This window comes from Cyprinodon variegatus, unplaced genomic scaffold (assembly GCF_000732505.1).
Source record: "Cyprinodon variegatus isolate N-32 unplaced genomic scaffold, C_variegatus-1.0 Scaffold125, whole genome shotgun sequence".
NCBI lineage: Eukaryota > Metazoa > Chordata > Actinopteri > Cyprinodontiformes > Cyprinodontidae > Cyprinodon > Cyprinodon variegatus.
This window is the reverse complement of record NW_015150578.1, coordinates 1,348,141-1,367,008: the sequence shown is the minus strand read 5'-3', so window position 1 is coordinate 1,367,008 and position 18,868 is coordinate 1,348,141. Positions and strand designations below refer to the sequence as shown.

Here is an 18,868-nt window from a genome sequence, read left to right as displayed (position 1 = left end):
TCAAAGAACTGAGATCTGCTGGGACTCACAGTCAGAGCACCTGAGCACAAATGAACTTTTACAGACAATATGAAAAGCTCTGTGTTTCCGCCTTGAAGCTTTCAGTCTGGTTTATTTTCCTGAAAAGAGGTGCACTCGGAACAAACTCTAAAAATTTGGGAAAAACTCTTTAAAAATTAAGTCTTAAATAAGCATGAGACATGAAAACAGATTCAGATAGAAATTGTTACTTAGTTTTTCTTACTCAGATCAGAGAAGTTGCTTATAGTTACAGAAGCTAACTGCTTACCAATTAGGCTCACACCTTGTTGAGGTGGCCCACGAATCACAGTTAAAGACGCATCATAGGCTACGTTCACACTGCACGCCTTGATGCTCAATTCCGATTTTTTTTTGTAAAATCAGATTTTTTTTGCGTTGCTGTTCACATTTCCAAATATATGTGACTCATTGTGATCTCCTGTGGGAACTGCATTCATACAGCTTAAGTGTCCTACATGCACAGTAGAGGACGCCATGACATCACAAGGGACCGTGCTCTGTGTTTACGGTAATAAACATGGATGGTAGTGCTGGACCTTATCTAATTATCTTTCCCAACCTTAAAAACTCAATCATTTCATGATGGTTAAAATAAATACTACTCTCCGCGTTATCGTCTGCCATGGTTGTTGTTTTTTCTTGTTGCTTCTGTATAGCAAGACCCAGAAGGGCATCTTTTGTCAGCTACTAATGGTGTTGAGGTCGGATGAATGCGAGCTGGCTCTTCAGACACAGGTTGCATTTGAAAAGATCAGAAACGTATCGGATTCAGGACCACAGAGCCAAGTGTCATGATCTTGGCACCATAGGGTAGGTTTTACTCCTCCTCCTCTCATCTGGTTGGCTCCACCCCAGCCTAATTATCTCTTCTATGATCCACCTGTTTCTTCTGCTATTTATTCCACCGGTTCTCAGCCCATTGTGCCAGATTATTCAAGCTTTCATCGAGTTTAATTCTAGTGTTTAGTTCTGCCTGATCCTGACCTGTTTCTGCCCCCGGAGTTTTGCCCGCCCCTGTTCTGCTCTGTTTTGTCTGTCCTGTGTTTCCGGGTTTTACCTGGATTTCATCTGTTGCTGACCTCAGACCCATCTTTGATAATCCCTTCTGGATCCCTTGTTGCTTCTGCATGCTCTGGCTGTTGCTGATCGCTGCTCCTTTTCTCTCCTGAATCGCTGTGTCTCAGTTTCAAGCTTTTCCAGGTTGGTGCATCCAAGCAGATGAGCAGCTGCATGCAGCTTTTTCAATAAACATTGTCTCGTCTGAATTCTGGGTCCTACGTTCTGAGTTTCTGACACCAAGTGTCCTGGGTTGCATTGGAAAAAAAATCAGATCCGTGTTGTTCAGACTGTCATGAAAAGATCAGATCCAGGTCACATGTGGGCAAAAAAAACTCTCATTTGGGTCACTTCAGGCTGCTGTGTGAACGTAGCCTATACAGCTCCATAATGCCATGACATCCATGGCTCCAAGCTTATCAAAATATGACACTGTTTTTAGATCAAGCACACCGCTCTCATTCTATTCCCAAATCTTTGCCACGTGCAGAATGAAGATGAATTTTATCCTGACAGAACTGTCCTAATTAGATAAACCATTTTGGAAAACATAAGTTCTGACCCGCAGCAGGCAGGTATTATTAGGGATTAACAGACAGCATCAATAAGAATAAGTCTAACAATTATTAATTGTTTTATTTCCTGCATCTGCAGGTTTCTCAGGGTGTTTTTCTCTCTAGCTGTGGCTTAGGTCAGGAAGTCTGATACTCAGATAGTACATCCTGTCTTTCTAAAGTATGTTTTTCATTTTTGCATTCAAACATACTGACCTTGTTCAGTTGTGACCCGCAGTAGTGAGGTCCAAACTGTAAGAATATCAGAAGTGGAGTCATTAGTTATGCTAGATTAGCTGCATTTCTGCACAACGTTTAACACGTGTTTCAGGTGTTTTTATTGACCTTATTAAATGGAGAAACGTATTTGCTTTAAAAAAAAAAATAAGCTGATTGCTTAAATTACAGTCAGCATTGATCAGAAAACAAAAGGTATGTTTTATGGTTATTAGTATGCAGTTATTGCAGTCTCTGCAACATTATCCATCACCCTTCTCATCCATCTGCAGTTTAACAGATGTTTTCTTAAAAATAACCGGAAAAAAGCATTTATTTTTGGCCATATATTTTCAATTAACTGTTACAAAAAGTTTGTTTCATGAAAAGTTGTCAAAACTCAGCAAAAAAATAAAAAATATCTAAAAGTCAGTAAGAAATTCTTAGAATGCATGTATTTGTGGTTAATCGGAGTATTTTTGCCCTTAAGATTAGGTAGCTGGATATTATTCACTTAAAAAAGAAGTAGTTTTTTGCACATCATTTTACATTTTGCCAAAATCAAGGTAAATACGCTATTTTTGCATTGAACATAATAGAAAAGTCTTGTTTCTATTTTCTGGGTCTGATTTTAATCAAATTAATGGATATTAAAGGTGGTACTCACGGAGCAGCCACAGAGACCATGTAGGTCTCATCGTTCCACAAAGTCCTCTGAGGTGGAAATGTTTAGTTCTGTTGCCTCGCAGCAGATAAACCCTCTTCCTTCCTGCCGTGAGACTATATTGACTCTCAGGTCGAAGGGGTTCTGGCTGAATTATGTCATGTTTGGGATTTATCTTCAGGGTTACTATGGCGACTGGTAGCAGATTGGGTCTGTCAAACAGGTCACATTAATCCATCTTTCCTTTCATCTGAACCAGAACAATTCTGTTCCACCATAGACCAATGCCAGGGTTCCCACATGAGGTCCAGACCCCCCTGGGTGCACCGAAGTGACACATATAGGTTTAATAAAAACAAAAAAAAGTATAAGTCAGCTTTTCAATCAGAAATTCACCCACTCAGTGGTTTAGAGGTGTTGTTCCTATGTAGGAGTTCAGCGCTCTGTTTTCCACAGACTCCATGTAGTGATTGGCAGCAATGACTGAAACTGGGGATCCCCATTATTCACAGCAATGCACTTTTTTCACACTTGACTTTCACTATAGCTGTACTTCAAACGGCACTAAATGAATCCCTTTCTGCACACAAAACCCCATGATGACAATATGAAAAGTATATAAGTATTTGAAGACTTTGCTTAATTCAATGTTAATCCTCAAGTCTTTTAAAATCGGATGACGCCAACACACTGTATTGATTTTTATAGCACTTTGAAAAAAATGGTTAATCAAAGTGCTGCACTACCATCAAGGCAAGGCAAGGCAAATTTATTTGTATAGCACAATTCAGTACAAAGACAATGCAAAGTGCTTTACATGATTAAAATACAGGAAGATAAAACAGAATCAAAGCAAGTAGGAAAAAATAAACAAAAAACCATGACTTACACATCCTACAGTACTACGGTATGTTCGCACATTATAAATGTGAGGTACACTGGAAATTTCCTACACATGTCTAAACAGAACATTAACAGACCTTAAATCAACCATAATGAAAGTAAATTGCACCCTGCTAAAGTGACCTGGTTCTCCTCTCTTCTGAACCGCTCCATCGTCTCTGCTTATACCTTCATGTCTGAAAGACAAGATGGCCTCCAATGGACTCTCCCATACAATTTGGCAAATCAGTTTACTCTTTAACTTGCTTATGTTACATTCAATAACCTTAGGCAACATCTTCAAAACCATCACCATGACCAAACCGCATCCCTGTGACCTCAGCTCTACAGAGGAAGTCATAATGGCAGGAAGTGAGATCACACTTCCTCCTGAAACACAGGTAAGGTAAGTTCACCAAAATAAAGTAGTTAAAAAGTTAGATAATCAAACAAAAACCAAGAAGAATAATCTGCAGAAATGCAAAACCTAAACAAACTACAGAAGTGATGGTTAAATCAAGTAAACAAGAAAAATATAAACAGAAATATATAAACTTTGACAAATGTTGTTCTCACCCACTTTGTAAGAGAAAGACATAGTGTGTTATAAGATAAAGAGGAAATATGCTTTAAAATGATATTTAAAGACATAAAATGAAGGAGTTTGGCTTATAAGCAGAAGCAGATCGGTCCAGAGGTCCTAGGAAACAGCAGTAGCATGTGGTCTGTGGACCTATAGGATGAGAACATTGGCTCTATGCACGACTCCACTACTTCCTGAATTTAAGGCCGCTCTTTTGTTTCCTGTCATTTTCTATTGGATTATCTGATTAATCCAGGTGTGCTTGACCTCAGTACCCATTGGCCATACACACCTGGATTAATCAGTTAATCCAGGTATGAAAGACAGGATACAAAAGAGCTGCCTTAAGTTCAGGAAGTAGTAGAGTTGTGTCTAGAATCCATTGGAAAAATATGGTGGCACTAGGCTATTAAGAGACTTAAACAAAATAAATATGAACATTGTCCTAAAATTAATCGTCAAACAGTGCAAGTAGGCCAATACCAGAATGATGTGTTTTTGTAGCTGTTGGAAATCACACTCCTGCAATGTTATACAGGCTGAACCTGTGACAAAGTGCTCGGGCAAATTCCTGTAAAGACTTAGAATAGGAGAGCAGGGAGGTTATAAACCCACTGGATATCGTATGCCACGTTAACCTAGAGCAGAGGGGACCTAATCTCTAAGATAAGTCTAAAGAATCATGATTTTATCACATATTTACGGTATTTAACTTTAGGGCACAGCGCATTTTAATCTCTAAAATGGGGAAAAAGGCTTCAAATGCAGAGTTAGGGTCAGTGATACGTTTATTACAATTCAAGAAATACAATTCAATGGAAAAATAGTTCCAAACGGTAGAGAGAGCAGGAGAAAAGAAGGAGCCCGAGAATAGAGCCTTGTGGTACACCCACAACAGGCGGTAAAAAATGAGAAAGAGGGACTACCCCAAACACAACATTTATTTTAGAGAGATAGGACATGGTCGTATGGGGAGCTGGTCCTCTGATTCTCATCCATTGTTCAAGTCCTGAAATCCGAATATCACAATCTACCATGAGTAGTAGGACTTGGTGTAAAGACAGTTCTCGTACCTGTATGACTCGCCTCCCTCCTTATCCAGGACCGAGTTGCGGGGAAAGCAGTTTCAGGAGAGACTCCCAGACTTCCCTCTCTGAAAACTCCACCTCCAACTGTGCTTGGGGAAGCCCGGTGCTCCCAGGCCACCATATGTGGTCCTTCCAGAGTCCTGGGTCTTGCCCCAGGCCTCCCACTGGTGGGATCTGCCTGGAACACCTGACAGGGAGGGCATCAGAAAAAGAGGTCTGAGCCAAATCAGACTCCTCTGGATGTGGAGGAGAAGCCTCTCCTGAATGACCAAGCTCCTCTCCCTTTCTCTAAGGGAGAGCCCAGCCACCCTCCAGAGAAAGCCAATTTAAGCTGCTTGTATGTGGGAGCATGTTCAATTTAGCTTCTACCTCAGAGGTGTGGAGTTTATTCAGAGCTAAAGTAGAGAATTTCTCCTCTGCTTCTATGGTAACTTATTGATAATCCCCTAAAAGTATTGGTTAACTACCCATCAGTTCCTTATTAGGTTATCTTTGTTTTCCATGATAACTACTCATTGGTTCCTGATAAGTTATTCTGTATTTTCCAGATAACTGAACTAAATCCCCAAATCAGGCTGGGCTGAGTAATTCCCAGTTAGTACTGGCTAACTAACCTTTAGTTCATGCCTTGTTCCTTGTGTGTTCTTTATTCACATTCTTTAAACCTTAATGTAAAGTGTCACAAAGATAATGTGTCAAAACATCAGAGAATATGAAGAAACTGCAGTTATGGAAACTCTGATGTTTGGAATTACTTCATTGCTCCTTTCTGGGTTATATTTGTTATGAACCTCATTGTCCAAAAAGTCTGAACCAAGACAATGAGTTTAAGATAATGTAATTAAACAGCTGCTCCTTCCCTGCTCTCACCAAATGAACACATGTTGTCCGTAGCATTCCTTTACCTAGCATCTTTCAGTATCTGTGGTCGTATTCTGGAGGAGTTAAACTAAGCTTTACCAGAAACAATCCACCATATTCTGTATCTGAAGAAACAAGGTTAGGTTTGACGTTTTCATAGCTTAATTAATTTTTAGGACATGACTAGCTTTAGCTAAGTTTGTGGCTATAGCGCTGTTTCGTTTGGGTTATAGTTTCTATGTTTTTTATGGTTCACCGTTATAACTCATTTTTATATTTAATAGCTGGATTTTTTTATATAGGTGACATTTAGAAAAGGTAGATGAGCAGCAGTAACTGTTCTCTTCTTTTTTTCTATGCACTTGTTAATTATGTAATAAATAAACAAACAAGGGGGTCACAAGGGGTGACCCCAGCTAGAATAAGCGTGATGGAAAATGGATGGATCCATCCATCTTCTCCCACGTATGCGTCATAAGCATAGTTAATACGCATGGGCAAGACATCAGATTTGCATTTCCCTTTAGTTTTGTACAAAAAAAATAGACTAAACTATCTTGAGGGGCGTGTATCCACTTAGTGATGTAAAAAAAAAAAAATTAAGTTCAGATCACCATACGCTTCAAAAAACACCAAAGCGCAAGTGCTTAAATTGCTTTTTTGTACATGACTAAAGGTATACAATGGTGTTGAGGTAGTTTAAGGTCTATTTTTCATACAAAACTAAAGGGATAAACAGTTATTGACTACATGTTTGATGGTCTGACAGGGTATGCTCATCTGACACAACACTGGAGCACCCAGAGAGAACCCACGCCTGAACAGGGAGAACATGCAAACTCCATGCAGAAAGACCCCGAGCCAGGAATCGAACCCAGAACCTTATTGCTGCATGGCAACAGTGCTACCCGCTGCTATATGCCATGCAACACTTGATAAATGCAATGAAACAAAAACATGTTTTGTTTCTACACTGCAGGTTAGCTCTGATGCTCAGGCTGCTCTAACTGTTCTGTTTCTACACTGCAGGTTAAAAGTCACCAGAATCTGGTCACATTATGATTCTTGACACATCTTCCTATGTAACGCAACCGTATGCTTCATGCCTACCTTTGTTGCAGGTGGTGATGTTTTTCTAGCCACCAGTCAACTGATTTTTATGGTGTTACACCAATTGCTCCATCTTAACCAAAACATACCACCACTGTATGTACCTGCCTTAAAGTTAGGACCATTAAAGGTGAGGTCTGGTTCAGTTACATGGGCCAGTTTAATAGTGGAAGCAGTAAAAATATTGAATTCACCGGCATTAAACCACTAAATGAAAAGTAGCTCTAAATGTACCAGCAGTGGTCTCCACAGCAATTTGCCAAAAGAGCAGCTGCTCTGCACTTCTGTGCTTAGGGGTAAATTAACACCAAACTGAGACATTTCCAAGACTTAATGGTATTCTGGTTGGGAATCAACAACCTTTTCTTGGATTTAGATTAGTTAATAAAATTAAAAGTCAGACCTTTGTTCTCATCAGCTAAAGCAACTGGTCAAAAAGGGTCCAACAACTCATTCCACTGGGATGCACACTTGCTGAATGTTTTTAGAAAGATGTTCTACTACAGAGGATGGGGCCAGAAGACTGAAACACCACTTAACCCATTATTTTAGTGTTTATTAAGGGGTCATTATATCTTTGGAAAACTGCTGCCTGTGGTGCAGGGTATGACCCATCAGAGCCACTAGATGGCGCCATTATACAATTTTGATCAAGATAAAAAAGAAAATCTACAACCTAAATGTTAATCAGTCAGTTAAACATTGGAGTCTATAGTTCAGGGGTGTGTGAGCTGATATAACAGACTATAAATAATGAATTATTTCAGGTTTAAAGTTTCTGGCCTGATTTAACAGCATGGAGGTAACCAGCAGTAGATGGCTCCTCCTTCCTTGGAACCAGGAAGAGGCTGCAGGTTGAAACTGGAGAAATGCAACTGGAAATCAGGACAACTGTTGCTAAATGACTGGGTTAGTTTACAGGATCATGGTCAAGATCATCCTACAAAAAAACACTGCAGCCGTGTTGGGAAAGGAGACAAACAGGAAGGTTTGGATGGTTAGTACGGAAAAACTAAGAGAACTTAAATTAGATGAAATTAAATGTAGTCCAAACGTTATCAGCAATCCTTCCCTGGATCATACCTGAAACTACAGTGGATTTGACATGGTTAGAAAAGGTAAAGGACGGCAATATTCAACATAAACTGATACAGAAATATGTTAATAGTTATTATGGTTTTATTCAAATATATACAGATGCATCAAAAAGTGTGAGTAAGAGGCCTGGTATTGCATTTTATGTTCCAGAGTTCAATATCAAAGTAAACAGGAGAATGAATAATGAATTATGAGTTTAAACAGAAGAATTATTAGCAACATGATTAGCATTACAATGGATAGAGGAAGTGAGATCCCTAATATGTTCAGATTCGAGTTCAGCTTAAATCAGTATACAAAATCATAGCTGGGAAAGTAGATCAGACATTTTAATTGAAATACAACAAGTTTTATATCAAGTTCAAATGATGGATATTAGTGTTATATTTATTTGGGTTTCAGCACATATAGGTATTAAAGAAAAGGAAATTGACGATAACATTGCTAAGGAAGCATCACAAAATAAAACCATTGATATGATGATTAACTTAAGTGAGACAGAAATGAAAAGTATCATTAAACAAAGGATGAAGGAAAGGTGGCAAAAACAAAGGAAAGAAGAAAGGAGAGGAAGACGGTTTTATAGGATTCAACGGAAAGTCTGAGAAATGAGGAGAGCAGAAGGAAGCAGATCAGAGGAAACAGTTGTTTCAAGACTTAGCTTTGGGCATAAAGGAAATAAATAATACATTATTCAAAATAGGGAAACATATATCAGGCAGATGTGAGCTTTGTGGACAAGACAAAACATTAGAACATGTAGTGATGCATTGTAAGAAGTATGAAGAAGAAAGAAAGAATTTGGTTAGAGACCCAAATAAGGAGAAAGTTAAATTGAATTTGATGGATATTCTGCAGAAAAGGTAAAATAATTTTTTATTAATATTTATTTAAATATTTGATATTAACAGGAATAATTATGAGGATTTAGTATATTTATAGCAGTAATATAGATAGAGATATATAGGTAAATAAATATAAGTATCTTTATGAATAGGGCCATTCTGATCCACCCTCCTCACCAGTAGGTGGCGGTAATCCACAGAAAAGTTTTTGCCAACCGCCATTAAACCCAACCAGACAAAGAGGAAGAGGCAGAGAAAGAAGGTTTCCATTAACCGGCTGCTCGGTGGTCGCTTCTAACCGGACTTTAACTGGATTAAATCTGATCTGCTTGGATTTTTCTTCCACTGTTCGCCTGCAGCTCTGGAAACGGAACCAGTTGATGTTTAGAGCCTAAAAAATACCAAAGATGAAGACTTGGACCGGGTGAGTGATCACTGATCAGCACGTGGTTTTTAAACGGTGGAGACTTTAGTTCTTTTCTCTCAGCTTTTCTGTCTAACTCAGTTTTTTTTTTTAGTTTTTTTATCGTGTTTATTAAGTGTTAATCCAGCAGGATGGGACTCATCTTTGATGTTCTGCTCTTTTTTAAACATTTCAATAGTCGGAATTTTGTTATGTTATTTTGATTTTGTTATGAAAAGATTCAATCTCAGGGTGGCTGAGAGGGTCTAAAGAATTCTGATTTAAAAAATCATTTATGACAGTTTTTTAGTAATGAATTAACCATGCTGTGTGGGGTCAGAAAAAAAGGAAATGGAAAAAAGCACTCGGCACTGCTGCAGTGCCGAGTGCAAAATAACTGCTTCTTTCTTTTTTCCCCACAACAGTGCCGTGTGCAAACTAAATCGTAAACATCCTGTCCTTCAAAACAGCAGCTGTAGGATTGAAACTTACCGTAGATATGGAATTACAGGCCTATTTCTTCACTGTTTTTATATAAGTTACATATTACTTATTGAATTAGACGCATTTTGGCCTCCTGGCATCTGCCCGAAGTATGACTTTGATTTTTCTTTTATTGATCCTGCAGCTGGTTGAGCTGAACTCTGCACTCAGAGGTAAGAATGATGCATTTAGAGGCAGATAAACATGTTTAAAAATGTTAATGTTCGGTTTCTGTTTTAGAGCAGAAACTGTTAAATCTATGATCTTTATTTCTAGACCAACATGCATCATAACAAAGTTAGTTTCCTCCTGTGGTCGATAATTTACCATAATAGGTGCGTTTCTGAGGGGTTGCAGTTTAAATATATTTATTTTTATTAACGCTTCCTGACGCGCCCATCTTTATAAACAAATGTCACGTGACACAGCTGTTTTTTGTTTTGAAACTTTCATTATGACTTTGCTTAAAGCAGTTTGCTCAGCTTTAGGTTTCACTTTCTGACAAAACAGAACCACAACCTGTGGGTCTGATCCTGCATGATAACAGCAGATCCCAGGAGACCAGAAACCTGCTGATAAAAACAACAGGAAAATATAGTTTTTATGTATATATATGACTGCATTTTAGATGTGAATTATATTTAATGTTTTAGTGTGAAAAGTTGCACACAAATAGTTTTTACAACTTAAAGTTCAGGCGTGCAAAAAGAAATCACACCTTGTAAAAAAAAAAGTAATTTGAGGTTGTTTCTAAAATTTCTACTTGAATTAACAGTTACTTGAATTTACAGACTCTAAAACAGGCCTTTAGCTGGCAGAGCGACCCCTTAGAGCAGAAATTATGTCAAAATTCTATAACAAAAATAGGTAAACCTTTTTCCTTTAAGACAAAAATATTTTTTTCTTGTCGAAAGCTGTCGTATTTGGATACACTGTCTATACTGTATATATGCCATGCACATTTTTCTTCTCCTTTAAGTATTTGAGCTGATGTAACTAGGTAATTTCCCCACTGTGAGATCAATAAAATCAGTCTACTTTACCCAGAACTCCTAAAGTGGAAAAGTTTTAGTTTCAGCTGGTTTATTTCATTAAAATCTTTGTTAAGGAACATTTTGCTATCGGATTATTAATCGATTAATTGAAAAAAATAATCATCAGATAAATCGATTAGCCAAATAATCATTAGTTGCAGCCAGAACCCGCAACCATAGGAACACATTTTCAGCAGGAACTGCTCCCATTACAGATATGCATGGAATAGATCAGCTGTATCCAACAGAACCAGGGGAAATAAAGAAAAACATGAATAAAAGCATTAATTACAAAAGCAACATGGACTATTTCAACACTTTCTGAGTAAGGACTGTGCACAGCATGTATGGAGGAGAGCAGAATCAGGTGACCTTTACTGAACCCCGGCACCCAATACATGACCGTTAGTGGCACTTCAACGAGGGTTAAGCCATGTGGCAAACATTTCAAAGTTAGGTCTTATTGTTGAGCTTTTAGCCCCTTTTGGGGGTTTTTCTGCCATTTCAGGAAAGCAGTTTATAGTTTGGGGTTTTTTGTTTTTTTTTTGGTCCAGGCACACTTGTAATTCTGTGGTACTCCCAGCAGGGGGAGCTGATTTCCCCAGTTCCAGAGGTACTACCTGTGTCCCCAGTGGCTATTCCCAAATAGCGTCTAGTCTTCCTTCTGCCGCCTGCTAGTTAAGCTAGCGACAGCTATCTTGGTGGAGTTTCCTGAACAGAAGGCTGTCATTGGTTGAGTCTCTGTCAGAAGAGGCTTTTTAATGATGGCGTTTTAGAAACTAGTCTTTATTGTCTTTGGGGCTCATTAAAAAACATCAAACACACAACAGGATTCAACCAAAGTAATTTTAATCGCATAAAGTGCAGCATTTCCTGTATCTCTGTTAAAGCAACAGAGTGATGTCATCTGCAAACATTTGATTCCAGACATTTAGTCACAGATAAAAAACAAAATGGATTATAGTTCATATCCAGGAAGGTTCTGACTCCTACCTGTTTCCTCTTCTCTGGATCTTTCAGATCAGCAGGAAGTGAGAGGGAAACTTGGACAGAACGTGTCCCTGGGCTGCATTGGACCCAGAGACGCAGAAATCAAACTCTTCACCTGGACCAAAAATAGCAGTCGACGGGACTATGTGTACTTCTACCGTAAAGACCGTCAGTACCCGTCCTACCAGGACGACTCGGTCAGAGGACGGGTCCATCTGAGGGAGGCCTCGGCCATGAAGGACGGAGACTTCTCCGTGGTTCTGCTGAACCTCAGCATGACGGATGCAGGAACCTACGTGTGTCGGATCGTTACCCAGAACCCAGGTGGAGCTGATGGAGAGTTTCAGAGCTTCGTCCACCTCAGTGTCTCAGGTGAGGGTCCCAGTCGGACCAATGGGTCCACTGCCTCCTGATTTACTGTGATAAACGTCAGAGATGAATATCAGATCGGTTCACCTGGATGGAAGCTAAAGTCTGATGCTATGGTTGTTCTCATGCAGATTTCTCTTGTTTCTGTTCTGCAGGAACAGAAGAGGAAGAAGAACCCAAGAACACAGAAGACGAGGGAACAACGGATGCGGCTAAAACATTGTTCGCTCTAGTTGGGATCATTGTGCCGCTACTTTTTCTGATTATCGTCTGTTTTGTTCTTATCAAAAAACGTGCTTTGTCAAAGTGTAGATTAAGTTCCTTCCAAATGGAACCGGAACTAAAGAACCGAACAGGAATGATTTGATCTGAATCATACTGAATGTGAGAACGTTTCTTATTTCTCTGAAATATTCCCTGTTATCAGAAATATATGAGACTTATAAGCTGCTTTGCACCTTTTGCACTTTTCCTGCTATGTGGCATCCTCTGTCCGTCAGCAGCCTCAGGCACCTTGGTTGTTCCCTGGCAAAAATTTTGTTTAATGGAAAAACGTTTTTAATATGATTTTATGAATTTTTTTATATTGCAGATGTAATAAAAAAAATCACTTTGTTTGTAGATAAGCTATTTGTAATGAAATGTTAAAGTTCTTTCCAGGCTAATAAAGCATTAATTCAATCTGTTATAACAGCTTTTGTGTTCATGAAGCCCCAGATCAGAGAAAGCTGCTGGTTTCAAACCCATTTATAACAGCTGATGTCACTTCCTGTGGAGAAAGGAGGAAGCGCTCCGTCGCCATAGCCTGATAGCAGCAACCTGTTTCAGAGAGAAATCTTCCCTAGTTTCAGAGCAGCTCATAGACTTTATACCTAAAAGTATTCACTCCCCGATCCAATTAACTAGACTAAGGAGTTCAATCACTTTTATGGCTGCAGGTGTATAAAATCACCTGGGCCTGCAGACTTATTACAGACTTTAGTGAAAGGATGGGTCGCTGCAGGAGCTAAGTGGATTCCAGGGTTGAACTGTGATGTATCATTAAATAGAAATGTTTGGGAACGACAGCAGCTCCTCCAGGCAGTGGTCGCCTCAGCTGACGGAGCGAGGCCAGCGATGCTGATGATCATAGTGAGAAAAGGTGAATCACAAAACATCAGATCTGCTCCTGATCAGCTGCATCCAAACCATACGTCACCAAGAGCAACGCCTCAGAATCAGGGGGTTATGGTGTGTTTTTTTTTTTTTTTTTTTCTAGCTGCTGGGCTGGCCCCTTAGTTCCAGTAACAGGAACTGAATGATTCAGCAAACCAGGACATTTTGGACAATCCCAGCTTTGTGGGAACAGTTTGGATCCGGATCCTTCCTCTTCCAACATGGCTTTGGATCGGAGCACGAAGACATGGAGGGCAGAACCTGACCTCAGCCTCATAGAACACGTTTCAGATGGATGAAAAAACATTACAAACCCATAAAAAATGAAAATTCAGCGTCTGACCTTCCAGTTTTCAACCAAATGCTGTTTAGTTGGAAATAAAGTCTTTTCAATGCTTACAGCCAATTTTTCCTCAGTGGGATAGAACTTTGCAGACTTTAAGTTAGAAAACTGCAGCTCTGATGTTGCGTTCCAGCTTAGATTGAAACGTTTCCATCGGTTGGTAAAGGAGCAATGTGAAAACATTCACTAATCTCCCAGTTTACTGCATTAAAATAATGTTTTTACTGTAAAATCATCACTGAAAGAGGAGGAAGTCTGATTATAATTAACGTCACATGAAGCTCTTAGTTTCTGACATTATTGCAGGATTTGGTTCCTTGATCACTTTTCATTCATATGAACCTGAAATTGGTCTAAATTCTGAATATATTTGTAAATATTGTTAATGTTTAACTGAGATCTGAGCTTTAATATAGAATCAGGTTTATATCTCACTGGGCAACAAAGTGTTTGTTTCCTAGAAAGGAAAACTATCCAGACTGGGAGGTTTTCAGTTTCTGCAGCCTTTGCATTCAGTGCAGCTAAAATCAAGTTTAGAACCACAACTGCTACATGACCTTTAAAAAATAAATAGATAACGAATGTCCACTTGACTAAACTAACTATTAGTTTAGTCTTTATAATTGTTGCCAGTTTTGATTAGTCATTGTTTTAGGTTTAGAGAGTCAGAGGAAAATACTCAGTCTGATCATGATCCATCCAAATAAACACTATTCATGAAAAAAAAACAAAAAAAATCACATTTCAAGTGTTTTGGTACCAAAATAATCAAAGGATAATCTTGTCTATCTCACTGTGCAGCAAAAGTCCTCAAGTTCCCACTTTTTCCTGACAGCGTGAGCCGTTAATATAAATCACATCTGGTCCTAAAGTAAAACCAAAATGAAAGAAACCTCACCATTAATCCTCCATTTCTTTCTGGCCTGTTTTTCAAAATAAAAGAAATATTAAGGTTTATTCTCAGCCTCCTCGATCAACCACCCCTGTAGCGAATGATGTTCCCCTGAGCTTCGTCTAGAAATAACTAATCTGATTAAGATTTTAATCCTTAAGTCGAAGCTGCTCCTCAGCTGATAGAATTGATCTCCTACATAATTTGTTAATATCACAAAATCAAAATCCAATCAATTTAGAAACCTGGTTACCATTCCTGATTGAAACATTTTTAGCCCTAAATTTGAGCTATTCCTATTAACTCAAAGGTATTTAAGCTTTTACTGCTTATTTCCTTGTTTATATAAACCCAGTCCAGTGAAATAGGCTACAATATAATCACTATTTTGAAGTCTTACTCTTTATTTTGTACATTCTTTGTACATTTAAAATACAAACATTGAAAAAAAAAAGATAATAATTACTTCTAAATAAAAAAAAAGTATCCCTACTATATGGATCTTTATAAATAAAGCCTGGGAAACCTCTAAAACAGGCATCCCCAAAGTCGGTCCTGGAAGCCCGCTGTCCTGCAGGTTTTAGAGGTTTCTCTGCTCCAGCACAGCTGATTTACATTGATAGTTAATCAACAAGCTTTTGCTGAACTGCAATCATCAGAATCAGCTGTGCTAAAGCAGAGAAACCTCTAAAACCTGCAGAACAGCAGGCCTCCAGGACCGAGTTTGGGGATGCCTGCTGGAGGTTTCTCTGCCTCAGCACTGCAGATTCTGATGACTGCAGCTCAGCATCAGCCTGTTAATCAGCTGTCAATGAGAATCAGCTGTGCTGAAGCAGGGAAACCTCTACATCTGGCATCCCCAAAGTTGGTCCTCGAGGGCCGCTGTCCTGCAGGTTTTAGAGGTTTCTCTGCTCCAGCACAGTTGATTTACAATGATAGTTGATTAACAGGCTTTTGCTGAACTGCAATCATCAGAATCAGCTGTGCTAAAGTAGAGAAACCTCTAAAACCTGCAGGACAAAGGCCCTCGAGGACCGACTTTGGGGATGCCAGATGTAGAAGCTGCAGCAGGCTGGGTCCAGTTTAACAGAGCAGGGGAATGGTTACCCTAATTAGGTCTGGGATTGATTCTTCTTTCCTGTTTAAAAAGCTATAAACACTGTTTACCTGGAGTAAAATCATAGCAACACATTACTCCATGAAAGCAGCCTGCTTGGTTGCAGGGCTGTTGCTGTTTTCCTCAACTCTTTCAAATAGTCTGCATATTCAGTTATTAGTGGGTCTGATTTGCGGCTGTGAAATGCTGTCAGCCTTCAGTTTCCATGGTTACCTGTGAGTCCAGCCAGTGACATGCCCCATTACCAGTCCACATGCATGTTAAAATGCCCTGTACAAGCAAGTCTCCTGGGCGACTATAGGAGGAAACCCATTAAAAACCTGTTAGAAGCAAAATCAGACCCGGATCCATTAAAGCTTCGTTCTACAGACATGAAATCCACACACTATTGCTGTGGGTGAATTCAGCAAAGCACCTGAGAAAACATGAGGCTGCAGCTCCTTAAAGTTCCTGCAATTTCACTGATGTAACCCAGAGACATTCAGGGGCTCTGGCTGAAGCTGATGAAAAACACAGGAAGTCATCAACGTGGGCTCACTGATCTGTTAATTCACTGATTGATGATTGCACGTTGGTAGAACGGGGTTGAAGTGAAGCCACCGGCCGCCATATTGGTACTCCCCAGTTAGACCGGTCTCAATGTAAACAACCTGTGCGCTACAGCATCGAACAACGATGATGTTCTCATTTTCAGGGGAACTTAAGACTTTTAAAATAACGATAAATTCATCACTTTGACACAGACTGGCTGTTTCATAGCATCAGTGGATTAACTTTAACTTAGAATTAAAAAAAATGGGACCATCACTTTGCATAGCTATTATGAAAACAATGAAGTCTATAAATCATGCAATATAACATATTATACAAAACATCACAATAAAATTAATGTGTTAATGGAGCAGAATAATGCAGATGAGCCAAAACAGGTAAATTGATGATGTACTTGTGATATACATGTATTGGTTACATTATTATGGTAATTACATATTGCATGTTTTCAAGATTTTTCATAAAGACTGAATTACAAGTAAATGTCTGTTAATGCTATAGTATTTTTCTATTAGCAAATTGTGAATAGATGATGCCGTATACTTTAATCCTGTGTCTGTGCATTAGACTTTAAAAATGTTTGAGTTGCTTTTTTTCCCATCAATAAAACATGCTAAATATTTCAGCTCATGACTTTTTCAAATGAAAAATAAAACAAAAGCAACAGGAACAACAGAATAATCCACTTAATAAAGAATAACTACATTAACATTTCACAGTGAATTACTTTCTATTTCCTCTACTTTCTATTTTGTAACGTTAGACCCAATGTCAATGGCTAACTCAGTCAATATCTTCCAGTCAGTCTGAGATAGCCAGACTAATGTCACACTACAGACTATACTATAGGATCAGTTCATCCACTGACTAGGAACGTCTTCCTGCAGCCAGAAAACTGTTGGTTTTAGGAGCTAAATGCTGCACAGGGAGGCATTTTTACTGCACATCTCTGTGGGAGTGGGGAGTACCAAGATGGCGGCCAGTGTCTTCACTTTTTTGGGGTAATCAGTAATCCAGTGAATAAATAGAAATCAGTGCGTGGGCTGCAGACCTCTGCTGCTCTCCTTCCCTTGCAGAATATAAACTTGACATGTCAAAGTAAAACCAAAAAGGAGGAAAGCAAATAAAAACATAGATCAAGTTATATTAATCAAAAAAATCTTTATTTTCATCCGGAAATCTGAATAAAGATTATTCAGTCCTCTGGCTCAGAACACAACAATAACAAGCAGACAGAAAACATGAACCCTGCCAGAAAAATAAAACACCTTATAAAGGATAATCCCCCCCACACACACACACACAACACATTTTATTAAACACACTTAGATAAAAAAAATAAAAGAAAATTAGAAACATTAAGATAAGCAATAGAATCATGTACAGAAATTAAGCCTGTAGCTTTAGCACATGCAGCTAATGCTAAAGCAGTCTACAGACTACAATCTACAGACTGCTTTAGCATTAGCTGGTTACCTGTGGAGTACCACAGGGATCAGTGCTAGGACTAATTCTCTTTACTTTATACATGCTCCCAATTGGTAGAGTTATTAGACAGCATGCAGTGATGGTGAGATGAAGCCTCATGAGGCATTGAACCGTTTGGCCAAATTGCTTCAACGATCCTCACAGTTCATGAGGCTTCATGTGAACATGTCACCACCTACTGGTGGACAGCAGAACTACAGTTTGTAATAAAATCGGTGATTTTTTTTTTGCAACTGTTTTTCTTTTTTTCTCTTTTTAAGTTCCCTTGAAATTGTTAATGGTTGGTGTGTATATAAAATCTTTTGTAAGTTTTTTTAAGTCTAAAATTTCTTAGAACAATTATTTAAGGTGCACAGTTTTTCTGCCATTTTAGTGAAATAAACTAAAGCAGACAGTGAAAGTGTTTGTGCAAATTGGGCAATGATGAACAAAATGAACGGTGTTAGTCATTTTTATTCAAACATGATAGTTTTTCCATGTTTTTTGGTTTTAATCAGGTTGGAAGTTGTGTTCAACCAATCTTTTGACTAAACCGACCTAATTTTCCCAATCGATATTTTTACCCGGGCAAAACATTGCAAATTAGTCTCATCAGTCAAAATAATTAAGTTTAATCGCAACTTTCAAAAGAGAGAGAGAGGTCTTGAACCATCTACCTCTAGCGGGAGAGTCTGTCCTTTACAGAGGACGCCACTCATGTATATAGTCTGATCTGTGAGAAAATACTTGGACTATGTCTGGTGGTTTGCTCAAATTTTGATCATTACATTGTTTATTCAAACCAAATTAACTTTAAGCAACTAGATTGGTTGGAAAAACAATCAATTTATTCTTAGAATCTATCCAAATTTTATCCAGCTGACAGCAGCTCTCCTCCAATCTCCCACATCTTGACTGAACACTGAGGCTGTTTAGATGCCTGTCAAAATTCTTGCGCTTCCCGAACCACATACCGAAGCGGTCACATGGTATCACGGTAGCGAGGCCTCGGACGTCATCAATTTTGGCCCCGCCTCTAAATGAATCACGCCTTGACACACACT

At 38.8% G+C, this 18,868-nt stretch overlaps 1 protein-coding gene across 2 annotated transcripts; it reads left to right on the top strand.

Moving 5' to 3' along the window:
- The first annotated feature begins 9,244 nt into the window (after nucleotides 1-9,244).
- LOC107085439 (coxsackievirus and adenovirus receptor homolog) lies at nucleotides 9,245-12,959 on the top strand. Of its 2 annotated transcripts, none has more exons than XR_001481262.1 (2): nucleotides 9,245-9,423; nucleotides 11,940-12,959. XR_001481262.1 is itself a non-coding variant. In XM_015375748.1 (2 exons), the coding sequence occupies exons 1-2, from the start codon at nucleotides 9,998-10,000 to the stop codon at nucleotides 12,320-12,322; spliced, it is 444 nt and encodes a 147-aa protein (XP_015231234.1). In that variant the 5' UTR covers nucleotides 9,847-9,997; the 3' UTR covers nucleotides 12,323-12,959. The 2 variants fall into 2 exon arrangements, 1 of the variants encoding a protein (XP_015231234.1); XM_015375748.1 differs by lacking the exon at nucleotides 9,245-9,423 and adding an exon at nucleotides 9,847-10,058.
- The last annotated feature ends 5,909 nt before the right edge of the window (nucleotides 12,960-18,868 follow it).